Source organism: Myotis yumanensis, unplaced genomic scaffold, assembly GCF_028538775.1.
Source record: "Myotis yumanensis isolate MYYU_CA2020_CCGP unplaced genomic scaffold, mMyoYum1.0.hap1 SCAF_9, whole genome shotgun sequence".
In the NCBI taxonomy this organism is placed as follows: domain Eukaryota; kingdom Metazoa; phylum Chordata; class Mammalia; order Chiroptera; family Vespertilionidae; genus Myotis; species Myotis yumanensis.
Genome location: NW_027223760.1, coordinates 6,487,106 through 6,500,251, shown reverse-complemented (window position 1 = coordinate 6,500,251; position 13,146 = coordinate 6,487,106). Strand labels below are relative to the sequence as shown.

Below are 13,146 nucleotides of genomic sequence, written 5' to 3'. Positions count from 1 at the left end.
TTCTAAATGACTCACTAGATCAAATAGACTTAATCAACATCCTCAGAATGTTTCACCCCAAAGCAACAGAATATACATTCTTCCCAAGTGCACATGGGACATTTTCTAAGATAGACCACAGATTGGAACACAGGCAAAGTCTCTTCAAATTCAAGAAGATAAATCTTCTCAGATCACAGTGGCATGATATTAAAAATAAACTAAAACAAAAACAATCACAAATATCCAAACACTTGAAGGCTAAACAGCATGTTATTAAACAATGATTGGGTTACCAAAGAGACCAAAGAAGAAATAAAAAACATCCTGGAAAAAAATGACAATGAAAACACAACAAACCAAAATCTATGGGACACAGTGAAAGCAATCCTGAGAGGGAAGTTCATAACTCTACAGGACTACCTCAAAAAACAAAGAAAACTGCTAAGAAATTATCTAACTCTACAACTTAAAGAATTAGAAAGAGAGCAACAGGGCAAGTTCAGAGTGAGCAGAAGGAAGGAAATAATAAAGATCACAGCGGAAATTAATGACATAGAGACAAAAACAAACAACAACAAAACCCCCCCAAAAACCCAAGTTACAAAAGATCAATGAAACTAAGAGCTGCTGTTGTTGTTGTTTATCTATATCTTTATTGATTTCAGAGAGGGAAGGAGAGGGAAAGAGAGATAGAAACATCAATGATGAGAGAATCATTGTTTGCCTCCTGCATGTTCCCTACTGAGGATCAAGCTCACTACCCAGGTATGTGCCTTTGACCATAATTGAACCTGGGACCCTTCAGTTCACATGCTCCATCCACTGAGACAAACCAGGTAGGGCTAGGGCTGGTTCTTTGAAAGGATAAACAAGATTGATGAACCTCTAGCCAGACTCACCAAGAAGCAAAGAGAGATGACCCAAATAAACAAAATCAGAAATGAAAGATGTGAAATAACAACAGAACCCACAGAAATACAAAGGATTGTAAAAAACATACTATGAACAACTCTAATCCAAAAAACTGGTAAGCCTAGAAGAAATGAACATATTCCTAAAAAAATACGACCTTCCAAAACTCAATCAGGAATAATTAAAAAATTGGAATAGGCCAATAACCATGGAGGTAATTGAAGCAATAATCAAAAAACTTCCAGCAAAGAAAAGCTCTGGGCCAGATGGCTTCATAAGAGAGTTTGACCAAATACTCAAAGAAGAATTAAAATCTATTCTCTTCAGACTATTCTAAAAAATTCAAGAGGAAGGAATACTTACAAGCTCTTTTATAAAGCCAGCATTTCCCTAATCCCAAAACCAGATAAAGATACTACAAAGAAAGAGAAATACAGGCCAATATCACTGACAGAGATGCTAAAATCCTCAACAAAATCCTAGCAATTCAGATCCAGCATTACATTAGAAAGATCATCCACCCTGATTAAGTGGGATTTATTTCAGGGATGCAAAGATGGGATTTATTCTGGGGATGTAAATCAATAAACGTGATACATTACAGAAACAAATTGAAAGAAAAAAATCACATAATCATATCAATAGATGCAGAAAAATCATTTGACAAAATGCAACACCTGTTCTTGATAAAAACTCTCAGCAAAGTGGTAATAGAGGGATCATACCTCAACATAATAAAAGCTTTATATGACAAACATGCAGCCAACATCATAGTCAATGGGCAAAAAGTAAAATCTATTCCCCTAAGAATAGGAAAAAGACAGTGATGCCCACTCTCACTACTCCTCTTTTACATAGTACAAGAGGTGCTAGCCATAGTGATCAGACCGGAAAAAGAAATAAAAGGCATCCAAATTGGAAAAGAAGAAGTAAAACTGTCATTATTTGCAGATGCCATGATATTGCACATAGAAAACACTAAGTACTCCATCAAAAAACAACTAGATTTAATAAATGAATTCAGCAATGTAGTAGGATAAAAAAAATCAACACCCAGAAATCTGTAGCTTTAATGAACCAATAATGAACTCACAGAAAACTGAAAAACAACAACAAAAACAATCCCATTTACCATTGCAACAAAAAAATTAAGACACCTAGGAATAACCTTAACTAAGGACGTGATATACCTGTTCTCAGAAAACTACAGGACATTGAAAAAGAGATAGAGGAAGACATAAACAAATGAAAGAATATACTGTGCTCATGGATTGGTAGAATCAACATCATTAAAATATTCATACTCCACAAAGCAATCTACAGATTTAATGCAATCCCCATTAAAATATCAACTATATATTTCACAGATCCAGAACAAACACTCCAAAATTTCATATAAAATAAAAAAAAATCCCTGAATAGCCACAGCAATCTTGAGAAAGAGGGAAAAAGTTGGAGGGATCACAATACTAGATATCAAGCTATATTACAAAGCCACTATTTTGAAAACTTCCTGGTACTGGCTCAAGAATAGACATATAGACTAATGGAACAGAACAGAGACCCAGAAATCAACCCAAGTCATTACGCTTAATTAATATTTGACATAGGAGGCAAGAACATACAATGGAGTCAAGACAGTCTTTCCAATAAATGGTGTTGGAAAAATTGGACAGATGCATGCAAAAAAAATGAAACTAGATCACCAACTTACACCATGCACAAAAATAAACTCAAAATGGCTAAAGGACTCAAATGTAAGATGAGAAACCATAAAAATATTAGAAGGATTCATAGGCAGCGAAATATCAGATATATGTCATAGCAATATCTTTACTGATACAGTCCTAGGAAAATGGAAACTAAGGAAAAATAAACAAATGGGACTACATAAAAATAAAAGGCTTCTGCACAGAAAAAACACACACCATCAACAAAACAACAAGGAAGCCCACTCCATAGGAGAACATATTTGCCAATGTTATATCTGATAAGAGCCTTATCTCCAAAATTTATAGGGAACTCATACATCTTTAAAAAAAAGGAAGATAAACAATCCAATCAAAAAATGGATAAAGGAGTTAAATAAACACTTTATAAAGTGGACATCCAGAAGGCCAAAAGACATATGAAAACATGCTCAATGTCAGTAATCATCTGAGAGATGCAAAACAAAACACAATGAGATACAATCTCACACCTGTCAGAATGGCTATCATCAATAAATAACAAATGCTGGCGATGATTTGGACAAAAAGGAACACTCATGCACTGCTGGCAGGAATGCAGACTGGTGCAGCCACTGTGAAAAACATTATTGAGTTTTCTCAAAAAATTAAAAATGGAACTGCCATTTGACTAAGTAATACCACTTCTAGGAATATATCCCAAGCAATCAAAAACACCAATCAGAAAGGACATACACACCCCTATGTTCATAGCAGCACAATTTACAATAACTAAGATTTGGAAACAATCTACATGCCCATCAGCAGATGAGTAAATTAAAGCATATTATACTTTCACTAGAGGCCTGGTGCACAAAATTTTTGCATTCGGGGGGGGATGGCCTTCAGCCCGGCCTGTGCCCTCTCTCAGTCTGGGACCCCTCGGGGGATGACCACCTGCTGGCTTAGGCCTGCTCCCCGGGGGATTGGGCCTAAGCTGGCAATTAGACATCTCTCTGGCAGCCTGGCAGTCCTCGGGGGATGTCCACTTGCCAGCAGGGAGCAGACCTAAGCTGCAGTCAGACATCCTTAGCACTGCTGAGGAGGCAGGAGAGGCTCCCACCACCACTGCTGTACTGGCAGCCATCAGCCTGGCTTGTGGCTGAGCAGAGCTCCTCCCATATGAGAGCTCACTGACCAGCAGAGGGCAGCTCCTGCATTGAGCGTCTGTCCCCTGGTGGTCAGTGTGTGTCATAGTGACCAGTCATTCCCAGTCTTTCTGCTGTTAGGGTCAGTTTGCATATTACCCTTTTACTATATAGGATAGAGGCCTGGTGCACGGGTGGGGGCTAGCTGGTTTGCCCTGAAGGGTGTCCCGGATCAGGGTGGGGGTCCTGCTTGGGTGCCTGGACAACCTGAGTGAGGGGCTGATGGCTGCTTTCAGGCTGGCCTGGGACTCAAGCTCCCAACCTCTCCCTTTTTTCTTTTTTTTTATTCTGGGATTTATTTACCTTCTATAATTGAAACTTTGTTGCTTTCAGTGTAGCTTAGAGTAGGCCATGGCAGGCGGGGAACCTTGGCTTCCTCTATCACTGGAGCAAGCAAGTCTCCTGTTCTCTTCAGCTGCGTGGCTGCCAGCCGCCATATTTGTTGGGTTAATTTGCATATCATGGTGATTAGCCAATGGGAGGCATAGCGAAGGTATGGTTAATTACCATGTTTGTCTATTATTAGATAGGATTATTATAGATGTACACACATACCCCATACCATATACTGCTACTGTCCAGTTCCTCACTTACTTAACTGAAGGCTTATTCACGTCTAGTTAACAACATAATGGAGATTTTAGACAAGACAAATCTATTAGTGGTATAAGAATGAGAAAGTAGAAGTGATAAAGAAACTGGTACATCTAAAAGGTGGAATATTATCCATTAGTGAAAGAGACGAACTCTTGATAGAAGCAACTTGAATGATTATCAAAACCATTATGCTAAGGAAGGAAGTCTCAAAAGGGACTTTGTTTTACTTTCTCTAGATTCACAGCATCTGGTATGAAATCTTTCACAAATTTTAAACAATCACTGACTGTTAATGAATGAAAGAATAGTATAAACTCCCAACCCGCTCCAGAGAAGGGGACATGTCTCATTCTTCCGTCATATTAATCACAATGCATGGTATTTTCAAGGACCTTCTTTTCTGTCTTCTGCCCTTGGAGACAAACGGGTAAGAGTGTTTTCAGGGTATTTCACAAGGACTTCTCCTCTCCTTACAGCTTCTCAAGAGCAGAACCTTTAACTTTGCCTCATCTACAGCATTAACCTGAATGTAAGGTAAGAAAAACTTGCATTTACTCAGAAGTTAACCACAGAGCTGTTAAAGTCTTTTTTCACATTAAACCTGTATTTACTTTTTATTGCAAGGTATATGTGGCTCTTTTTTTTAATACATGATTCTAGAAGCCTGTGATACAACAGGTTGTTAATGGCGTATCTCAGAAATTTGTCTAAAACTCAATGATTAAACAATAGACACAGTGTGCACCATATTTTTTGGAGAGAAACCAAACCTGTCTTACTGTGAGTTAGTATTTCAGAAAGAATCATGAGCTTCTTTCTGCGGTTATTACTCATATTACTGAGACTTTGCTAACTTTTGTTAAATGTTTAGGCTAAATTCATTTGTTTTGGGGGCAAAGGAGGGTTATATGTCCTATTGGGGACAAAATGGTTTAGGGTATGGCAAAGCCAATTTCAAGATGACAGAGTATCCACTTTGCTGAATAACTAGCTCTCTACTTTGTGAAACTAACTGTTGCCACCACACCTCAATCATCTTGAATACTTACAGCCAGATGGGTCACCTGCAAAATGCTCCCCGACCCATTTCAATTGTTTGTTTATTTTCACTATAGTAAAACTTTTCTATTCTCTCACAGGTGTGCAAAACTGGAATCTGTTTTACCTGAGAAAACACCAATAATACTTCTTCTGAGGTCACAGAAATGAATTTCACTTTTTGGTGAAAGTTCAAGTTGGTTTTGAAGCTTTACTTGGTCTACCCACTAAGACATCCCTTCTCCATTCCCCTAAGAGTTTGAAACACATTCTTAACCCATCTGCCCATCAAAGACCACATGCTCCCTGAATTCATTCATTAAGTGCTGATAGAAATTGTGTGGAACCAATGTTTCTGAGACCTTTGTGAGTTTTCCTGGTTTATAAAAATATTTAATATAAGGATAACGATACTTGAAGCCAACTCTTTTTCTACTGGGTTCTCTCACTCCAATAATTTACAGGACTTCAAAAGGCACATCTCCATGTTCTACCAGCATGTCCTGGTGGTGAGTTGGCAAAGGCTAGGGACAAAGAGAGAATCTTAGAAGCAGCAGGAGAAAGACAGTTTTGTACAAGTGAGCTCCCATAAAATTGACAGCTGATTTCTCAATAGAAACTTTCAAGGCCAGAAGAGATTTGAATGAAATATTCAAAGTCATGAAAAGTAAGAACCTACAACCAAGATTACCCTCCCAACAGAGATTATTGTTTAAAATGGAAGGAAAGATAAAAAGCATGCCAGACAAGAAAAACCTAAATGAGTTAAAAAGTCATCAAAAGAATTTCTATTAGAAGAAGAAAGAAAAGAAAGAGGAACAAAACTGAAAATAATAAAATGATGATAAATACATACTTATCTATAATAAATGTAAATTTATGAATTGCTCCAATCAAAGGACATAGGGGAGTTAAACAGATAAGAAAAAAACAATACACATATATATGCTGTCTACAAGGGACTCACAACAAAATGAAAGACACACAGAGACTGGGTGTAAAGGGATGGAAAAGGTATTTCATGAACATTTAAATAAAAAATAAAGAAGATCTCTACCGCAGCCACCATCTCTGCCAGTTGCTCTCTCTGCTCCCCCCAAGTGGCCCAGTTTTTGAAGGCACAGTAACTTATTCCATATGGAAACAATTTGGAGGGTCCTCAAAAAGTTGAAAATGGAACTGCCTTATGACCCAGTGATTCTATTTCTGGGTATATATATGAAGAAACCCAAAACACTAATTGAAAAGAATATATGTACCACAATGTTCACTGAAGCATTATTTACAGTGCTCAGATATGGAAGCAACCCAATTGCCTACCAATAGATGAGTGGATAAATGCTGTGGTACATATATATACATAGGAATATTACTCAGCCATAATAATGAATTAAATATTACCATTTGAAGCATCATGAATGGACCTAGAGGGTATTATGCTAAATGAAATATCGGTCAGTGAAAGACAAATACTACACTTGTGGGTCACGCTGGCTCCAAAGGCAGCGGACTTTGTGGGGCGCAGAGTTCTCCCCTGCGTGCGTTCCACTCTCCAACCTAAATTGCAAACCGCACCTTTGGGGGAAGTCTAACCTTTCTGTGGGGAGAAGCAGGGCTCCTCTGAGTTCATGTAGTCGCGCTGCTTGAGAGCCGTTGCTTCTGGGTTAGTAGCTGGACTCTGGATGCCGGTAACAGCCACTCAAGATGGCGCGGTCTCCATGGCTGAGCGGGCGCACCGGGAGAGGTTTCAGCCTTAGACTCTAACCATTCCCTTTTTCTAGGAGTTCTCTGTCTTTCCTGGCTGCAGACTGTCTCTCAGCTGAATCTCCTCTGCTTATTCGGGCTGTATGTTACCCTTTTCAGCTGCTCGTCCTTATCTGCTCTGGGACAAGGCACCGACACGTCCGTCTAAACCTCTGCCATTTTTTTCTCTAATATATATATATATTTTAATTTTTAACATGAGACACAAAAAAGATTCTCTTTGTGTGTGCTGTTTTACAGTTACAAGCTGAGGTAGTCACGGCCTCCACCACCTGGGACAGAAGAAGGGGAGGCTGCAAAATCGCTTCGTCCGAGCTCAGAGGGATGCCTGCTCTGGGGCTTCCCTGGATATTCCCTGTGCCTACGGCCCAAAAGCAGGCTGAGCCCTTGAGGAAACCGTCTGCCCCAAGCCTTCCGTCTTTTCAGGGCTAAAGTCTCACTCTTCCTATCGACCAAGTGTAGCAGTCGCTAAAAATATAAAGGGTGACCCCAGAACCAAACCTCCTCTGTGCCATGAACGTGAGGCCTGGCTGCCCAGAGGGTGGGCATGACTTTAACAGCCAAGATGAGGGCAAGGGAATAAACTATGTGCAACTACAACATCTGAAGTAATATTTACATTTGAAAACCTGGGCCAGGAAGCTTGGAACGGCATCACGGCTGGGCAACCTGCCCTTTTCCTTCACTTGCCTGAAGTCGCACTCCTCTACCTCCAGCTCCTCTCCTGCCCCTTGCATCCTGAGGTGAACACCAGGCCTCAGCACCGGTCTCCCCGGACATAGTGCCACCTGCTCTGAGCCACGCCCCCGCCTCTCCATACGTGAGACCACCCCACTCTGAGCAATGCCTCTGCCTCTCCATACACAAACATGGTGCCACCTGTGCTTAGCCACGCCCCCTGCCTTTCCATACAGAAAATGGTGTCTCCCACCTTGAGCTTAAGCCTCCAGGTGAAGAGCTGCTTCCCGCTTGCTGATGTGGGGAAGACAGCCCCAGCCTCTGGGTCTCCTGGGGCCTGGCTGCTTCACTCCCTGGGGACCAGGTCACATGCCCAGGCGGCAATGCTCCCAGCCCCTGGCCCGGCTTCTCCGATTACTGGTTGGGGCAGGCAAAGGCAGCCTGGTTCTCCAATCACGGCCCTGCCACCTGGCTCTTGGCTGTCACCTGGTTAACAATCACCTTCAGCGGCAGGCAGCTTCTTCCATCCTTCCTCTTTCATCTTCCAGCATTGCGCCTATGTATGCAAATTAACCGCCATCTTTGTTGGTGGTTAATTTGCATATCACCCTGATTAGCCAATGGGAAGTGTAGTGAAGGTACGGTCAATTACCATGTTTGTATATTATTAGTGTAGATGCTTTTCTTGCTAAATGTTTAAATATAGCAGTCCGGCTATAAACAGGATGATCTTGACAAGAACTCAGCAGTATAACTGTAGCCAACTGCAAAGAATAAACCAACATGTAATTGATCAAATAGTGTAAGCTATGGCCAAGACTCCCTTTGAGGCATTAGATCTTTTTATATGAATCCCATGTTTCCTTAATTTGCTACAAATAAATAAAACTGTCTTGGGACAACCATGTCTCCTTCTTGAATACAACACCCCAAGTGGAGAACCTTTGGGTTGGGTAACAATGTGATCCACATAGATCAGCCTCCTGGGCAAAGAGCTAGGGTAAAGAAGGGCAGAGGATGGATCTGCAGAGGCAAAGGAAAAACATTTGGCAGAGAAGAGATTTTCAAGTTCATGTTTTAATAGATATTCCAAGTAAGGTACCTTAAAAAGAAAAGCAAGAGGGAAATAGTAAGAAAAGTTCATAACTCCCAGATGTCCATGTGTTACTGGACAAGGACCAGCCCAAAGTGGATCTTCTCAGTCTGACCTGTAGTGGGTGGGGTCTTTCTTAAAAAAATTAATCTTTATTGTTGAGAAGATTACATATGTCCTCTTTTCTACCCTATAGTGTGTGGGTTCTTGATTTGATGCAGGAAAGATTTCAAAACACAAGTCCAGGCGATTTTGTGAGTATGTTTATTAAATCTGGGAACAGTGAAATAAAGGAAGGGATTAAGGTAGAAGAAGCCACAGCAGACCGCCTAGGTGGGGCTGCTTTTGCTCTAGAAATGTTATAAGAGAGAAATGAGCCATGGCAGGGCTGCTTCAGCTCTCTAGGAAGTCAAGGACAAGGGAGCCTCAGAGATAGGATCATGGGCTGAGCCTGGGTCCAGCTGTCACTGCCACTGCTCTGCTGGCTGCAGTCTATCCTGGGGACCCTTAGCATTTAGGAAGAAATAAAAAGTTCATGTGTGGAAAAGGGTATGGGCCTGCTCTAAAGCAATGAGTTTTTATCCTGAGGGCTTTCTATCCCTTGTTTTTTTTTTTCAGCTTTCCAGGTGCATTTTTAATATGCTGATGCATTAAAATGAGTGTATGGGTGAGTTTTGAATTATTCTTTGATTTGTTTTACTTTTATCTTAGGTCTGTCTGGCTTTAATGGGTTTCTGTTATTTGTTCCCTGACTTCTTCTACCCTTGGGTTTAGCTGGCACAAATGGCCTTAATTGGGTCTTTGTGCTCTACTTCCCAGACCAGGGTGATGTGAGCTATGTATCTTCTGGTTAGAGAGAAGAATATAAACCATTTGTTCTCAAGTGTCCTTGGTTGGTGAAGATAAAGTTTTGTGATTCACAAGCTGGCTGCAAGACACCCAAATAGACTCACCTTGTTTAATTTTCTTGTCTCAGTTTCCCCACTTGCCCAGGAAATTTCCTAGCTTCTTATTATCCTGCCTCATGTGGACAACAGAACCATCTTGCTGGAGAAGCCTGCTGCTTCACTAAAAAGGAACTCAGAGAAGTGGACGAAAATAATGTGCATCACCAGTGGTGCTAACACTGATATATGAAGGATTTCTCATTTGAATTGTCCTAAATTGAGCCTGTGAAATCTCCATAATATATTATTTTATGATTATGCCATTTTCTAGCTTCTTCAGCTTGTTCGCATTGTGGGGATTGGTGGGAAATGATGGGAGTATGCTTCTGGTTAGCTGTCACTGCATAACAAACCATCCTGAAACCTATTGGTTTAAAGCAACAACAATCGTTTATTTTTCTCTTGAAACCTGGGCATTGGAGGTGGCCCATCTTTGCTCTTTGCAGCTTCATCTGAGATGGCTCAGTTGGCAGCTGGAGAATTTGCTTCCATGTTGCCTCACTTGCATGGCTGGCAAGTTGTTTCTGTTGGCAGATGAAAGATCAGCCAGAGGAGTAAGCCAGTGATTTCATGTCCTCTTCATGTGGACTCGATGGACAACTTGGGCTTCCTCACCACATGGTGGGCAAGGGCCAAGGGCACGTACTGCAAAGAGCAAGGAGGCATCCCCCCTATCTAACTTTAGAAGTCACAGCCATCCACTATTTGCCAAATCAGTCAGAAAGTCCATGGAATTGCAAGGCTGTGGCACAGACCCATATAACTCAACAAAAGGAAAAGCAAGCTGAGATTATAAGAAGAATAGGTGGGATAGGAGATACTGTTATAACCATTTTTTGAAAATACAATCTACCATAGTAACAAATAAATGCAAATTAAAAATCGCCGAGGCCGGTTTGGCTCAGTGGATGAAGCGTCGGCCTGCGGACTGAGGGGTCCAGGGTTCGATTCCGGTCAAGGGCGTGTGCCTGGGTTGCGGGCACATCTCCGGTGGGAGGTGTGCAGGAGGCGGCTGGTCGATGTTTCTCTCTCATCGATGTTTCTGGCTCTCTGTCTCTCTCCCTTCCTCTCTATTGAAAGATCAATAAAATATATTTAAAAAAATAAAAAAATAAAAATAAAATTTACACTATTTGAAAATGCTATGCCATAGATTTGAAAGCATATTCCAAATCCTTTGTACAATATCTGCAAATACATTCCTTTCAGCTTGTTCCCCTATATTTTTAATTTGTTCTTCATACTTCATCTTTAGCACTTTTATTTCTTCCTCTTTTCCTTCCTGTGATATTTTTCCCTGATCACATTGCTCTTCTCTTAGTTTAATTTCCATCGCCAATATCTCAGCATAGATTTTCTTCAGCTTTTCATCTGTGTCCTTGTATATGGCATCAGAAAAGTGAGCCCCTCTGTTCTTCTGCACCATTTCCTCTATCAGCTCCACCAGCTCCTGCAGTTGAGCTTCCTTCTCAGCCTCATCTGCACTTTGCTTGTTATTGAAGGCACAGCAGCGGTTCCCACACTCCTTGATGATACTTTGCAGTTTTACGTCTGATGATGCTACAAACTCAAGCAATGTCTGATCACCCAAATCATCTTTGCGAGTGAATAAGACGATCATGTGATTCATGGCTGCCTTTCCAAAGAAGGCCTTGATCAATGCAACTGTTTTCTGAACCTCCTCCCGGTAGCGGCCCAGCTGTAGTACCAGGATGATGGCATGAGGCCCAGGGTAGGAGAAGCAGAGACACCTGCTGATTTCCTCACAGGTGGTCTGAAGTCTTTCCTTGGTGTCAAACATTCCTGGGTGTCCACGACAAGAAGTTTCCTCCCATTCCAATCTCGCTCTGCTTTCTGACATTTCTTGGTAACAGCATGGGCACAAATTTTAGAAACAAATTCTCTTCTTCGAAGGATGGTGTTTGCTGTTGCACTTTTTCCACTTCCAGTTTTCCCCACCAGAACAATCCTCAGAGTGTTGTCCTGAAGGCCAGCCATCTTCTCAAGAGGCTCTGAGATGCAGGTACCAACAACACCTTAAGGAAGGGAATGAGAAGGGAAAGGGTACTTAGGTAAGTGGGGACCCAAATGTCTTTTCTTCATTCTTGTCCTTGCAATTTTTAATGGTCTATTATTCATATGGAAGAAATAATAAAGCCAAGTTTTCCCACAAAGGAGTACAGGGTGCAGGTGCTTTCACAGGAGAACTCACTTAAACCTCTACAAAAATGTTCATCTCAATGTTATGTGAGCTATTCCTGATAATACAAAAAGAGGAAAACCTTTCCATTCTTTCTATGAATCAAGTGTGATATCGATCCTACAGGCTAACAGAGATTTGACCAATAAATAAAGTTACCGACATGACTCATTTGGAAATATCCAGACCAAAATTAGTTATTACAACAAATCTTTTTAGTAGACTAGAAGCCTGGTGCATGAAATTTATGCAGGGTAGGGACCATAGGCCTAGCCTCCTTGCCTCTCCACTTCGTTCCCTTGGTTCCTCATTGCCCTGTAGCTGCTGATGGTTGCCCACCATGTTCTGTGCCTCTCTCTGTTGGTCAGCACACATCATAGCAAGTGATGGAACTTCTGCTCTCCCAGTGGAACTCCAGACTGGACAATTAGCATATTAGCCATATATATATATGTATATATATATATATATATATATATATATAGAGAGAGAGAGAGAGAGAGAGAGGCCCGGTGCACAAAAATTTGTGCACTGGGGTGGGGGGGGAGGGGTCCCTCAGCCCGGCCTGTACCCTCTCACAGTCTGGGACCCCTCAGGGGATGACCACCTGCTCTCTTAGGCCCATTCCCTGGGGGATTGGGCCTAAGATGGCAATCAGACATTCCTCTGGCAGCCCGGAAGCCCTCGGGGATGTCCACTTGCCAGCGGGGAGCAGGCCTAAATTGTAGTAGGACATCCTTAGCGCTGCTGAGGAGGCAGGAGAGGCTCCCACCACCACCGCTGCTGTGCTGGCAGCCATCAGCCTGGCTTGTGGCTGAGCAAAGCTCCTCCCATGTGAGAGCACCCTGACCACCAGAATGCAGCTCCTGCATTGAGCGTCTGCCCACTGCTGGTCAGTGTGTGTCATAGTGACCTGTCATTTCCAGTCCTTCTGCTGTTAGGGTCAGTTTGCATATTAACCTTTTACTATATAGGATAGAGGCCTGGAGCACGGGTGGGGGCCAGCTGGTTTGCCCTGAATAATGTCCTGGATCAGGGTGGGGGTCCTGCTTGGGTGCCT

At 41.8% G+C, this 13,146-nt stretch overlaps 1 protein-coding gene across 1 annotated transcript; it reads right to left on the bottom strand.

Annotated features, from left to right (window-relative positions):
* Window positions 1-10,899: 10,899 nt before the first annotated feature.
* Window positions 10,900-12,117, bottom strand: LOC139016707 (GTPase IMAP family member 7-like). The gene is given in 2 exon segments (XM_070424960.1): window positions 10,900-11,695; window positions 11,698-12,117. Coding segments are annotated over 2 exon segments (867 nt in total). The 5' UTR covers window positions 11,885-12,117; the 3' UTR covers window positions 10,900-11,015.
* Between the last annotated feature and the right edge of the window lie 1,029 nt (window positions 12,118-13,146).